The sequence below is a fragment of the Egretta garzetta genome, unplaced genomic scaffold, assembly GCF_000687185.1.
Source record: "Egretta garzetta isolate BGI_Z169 unplaced genomic scaffold, ASM68718v1 scaffold1374, whole genome shotgun sequence".
Lineage (NCBI taxonomy): Eukaryota > Metazoa > Chordata > Aves > Pelecaniformes > Ardeidae > Egretta > Egretta garzetta.
The window spans coordinates 1-587 of NW_009259544.1; the positions used below are offsets into that span (position 1 = coordinate 1).

Consider the following 587-nt stretch of genomic DNA (forward strand, 5'->3'; position numbering starts at 1 on the left):
GGTGGGCGGGGGCAGGGAGATTTAGGTGGCAGCGTTGGAAATGGTGACCCTTACGTCAACGGCATTGGGGCGTCGATGATGTCATCGGAATTGGGGGCAGGGGGGGATGACTTGTACGGTGTCGTTGGCGCAAGGCAACCGCCTGTTGGGACAGGGCGACCCACGGTTGTCGTGGGAAAGGAGGGGCCTCAATGCCGTCATCGGCACGGGGTGCCCAATGCGGTCATGGGAAGGGTTGCCCAATGCAGTCATGGGAAGGGTTGCCCAATGCAGTCATCAGCACGGGGTGGCCCTGATGATGTCATTGACATTGGGTGGCCATCACCAGAAACGCTTGGCCGGTGCTGTGGACAACAGGACGACCCTGGCACTGTCGTCATCGGAAACTGGGGCGGGGGGGGGACACACGCTGACGCCCGGAAATCCCAACCCCCCCACCCCAAAGCCCGGGTGAAGCCGGGGCCACTGACCTGGATGCGCACGAAGCGGGGGGCGGCGTAGGCGGGCAACATGTCCCTGGTGAAGGTGTAGAGGGTCTCGCCCTGGAAGGTCGCCCCGGCCTTCAGGCGAATGGGCGCCCTGCCGCA

The 587-nt window shown here is 64.4% G+C and overlaps 1 protein-coding gene across 1 annotated transcript in view; it reads right to left on the minus strand.

Annotated features, from left to right (window-relative positions):
• Positions 1-470: 470 nt before the first annotated feature.
• LOC104125252 (very long-chain acyl-CoA synthetase-like) overlaps positions 471-587 on the minus strand; it is a gene marked incomplete at its 3' end in the record, with an annotated part of 6,855 nt that continues 6,738 nt past the window's right edge. The window contains exon 8 of the mRNA XM_009637684.1: positions 471-560. Within this exon, the coding sequence (XP_009635979.1) occupies positions 471-560 (90 nt within the window). The remainder of the gene's footprint in view (positions 561-587) is intronic.